Source organism: Egretta garzetta, unplaced genomic scaffold (genome assembly GCF_000687185.1).
Source record: "Egretta garzetta isolate BGI_Z169 unplaced genomic scaffold, ASM68718v1 scaffold56, whole genome shotgun sequence".
Taxonomy (NCBI): Eukaryota; Metazoa; Chordata; class Aves; order Pelecaniformes; family Ardeidae; genus Egretta; species Egretta garzetta.
Genome location: NW_009260182.1, coordinates 7631838 through 7632199, shown reverse-complemented (window position 1 = coordinate 7632199; position 362 = coordinate 7631838). Strand labels below are relative to the sequence as shown.

At 70.2% G+C, this 362-nt stretch overlaps 1 protein-coding gene across 1 annotated transcript in view; it reads right to left on the bottom strand.

The window, feature by feature from the left end:
• The window catches only part of NFKB2 (nuclear factor kappa B subunit 2), a 10448-nt gene that overhangs the window by 2248 nt on the left and 7838 nt on the right, over positions 1-362 (bottom strand). The window contains exons 18-19 of the mRNA XM_035897402.1: positions 206-317; positions 11-119 (exon numbers count right to left, since the gene is read on the bottom strand). Coding sequence (XP_035753295.1) covers positions 11-119; positions 206-317 — 221 coding nt within the window. The remainder of the gene's footprint in view (positions 1-10; positions 120-205; positions 318-362) is intronic.

Below are 362 nucleotides of genomic sequence, written 5' to 3'. Positions count from 1 at the left end.
TGGCCCCTGCGGCTGCTGGCTGTGCGGCAGCTCGCCCCCTGGCCCCGGCTTCAGGGCCAGCGCGGATGCCTGCTCCTCCTCCACCGACTCACTGCCGTAGGCACTGTCTTCCTTCAGCTCTGCAAAGCAAGCCCCAGGTGCTGTCAGCCATGGGGGTTTCGGGGGGGAGCAGCAGGGACCCTCCCCAGCCCCACATTCCCTGTACCTGTGCTTTGCAGCTTTTCCAGCGCCTCTGTTTTGTGGAGCATCCTCACGGCCTTGCGGAGCCCCATGGAGTCCAGCGCCTCCAGCAGCCCCCCCAGGCTGCCCCCGGCCAGCTGCGGAGAGAGGGCACTGAGCGGGGCCGGCGGGCGCGCGGGGGG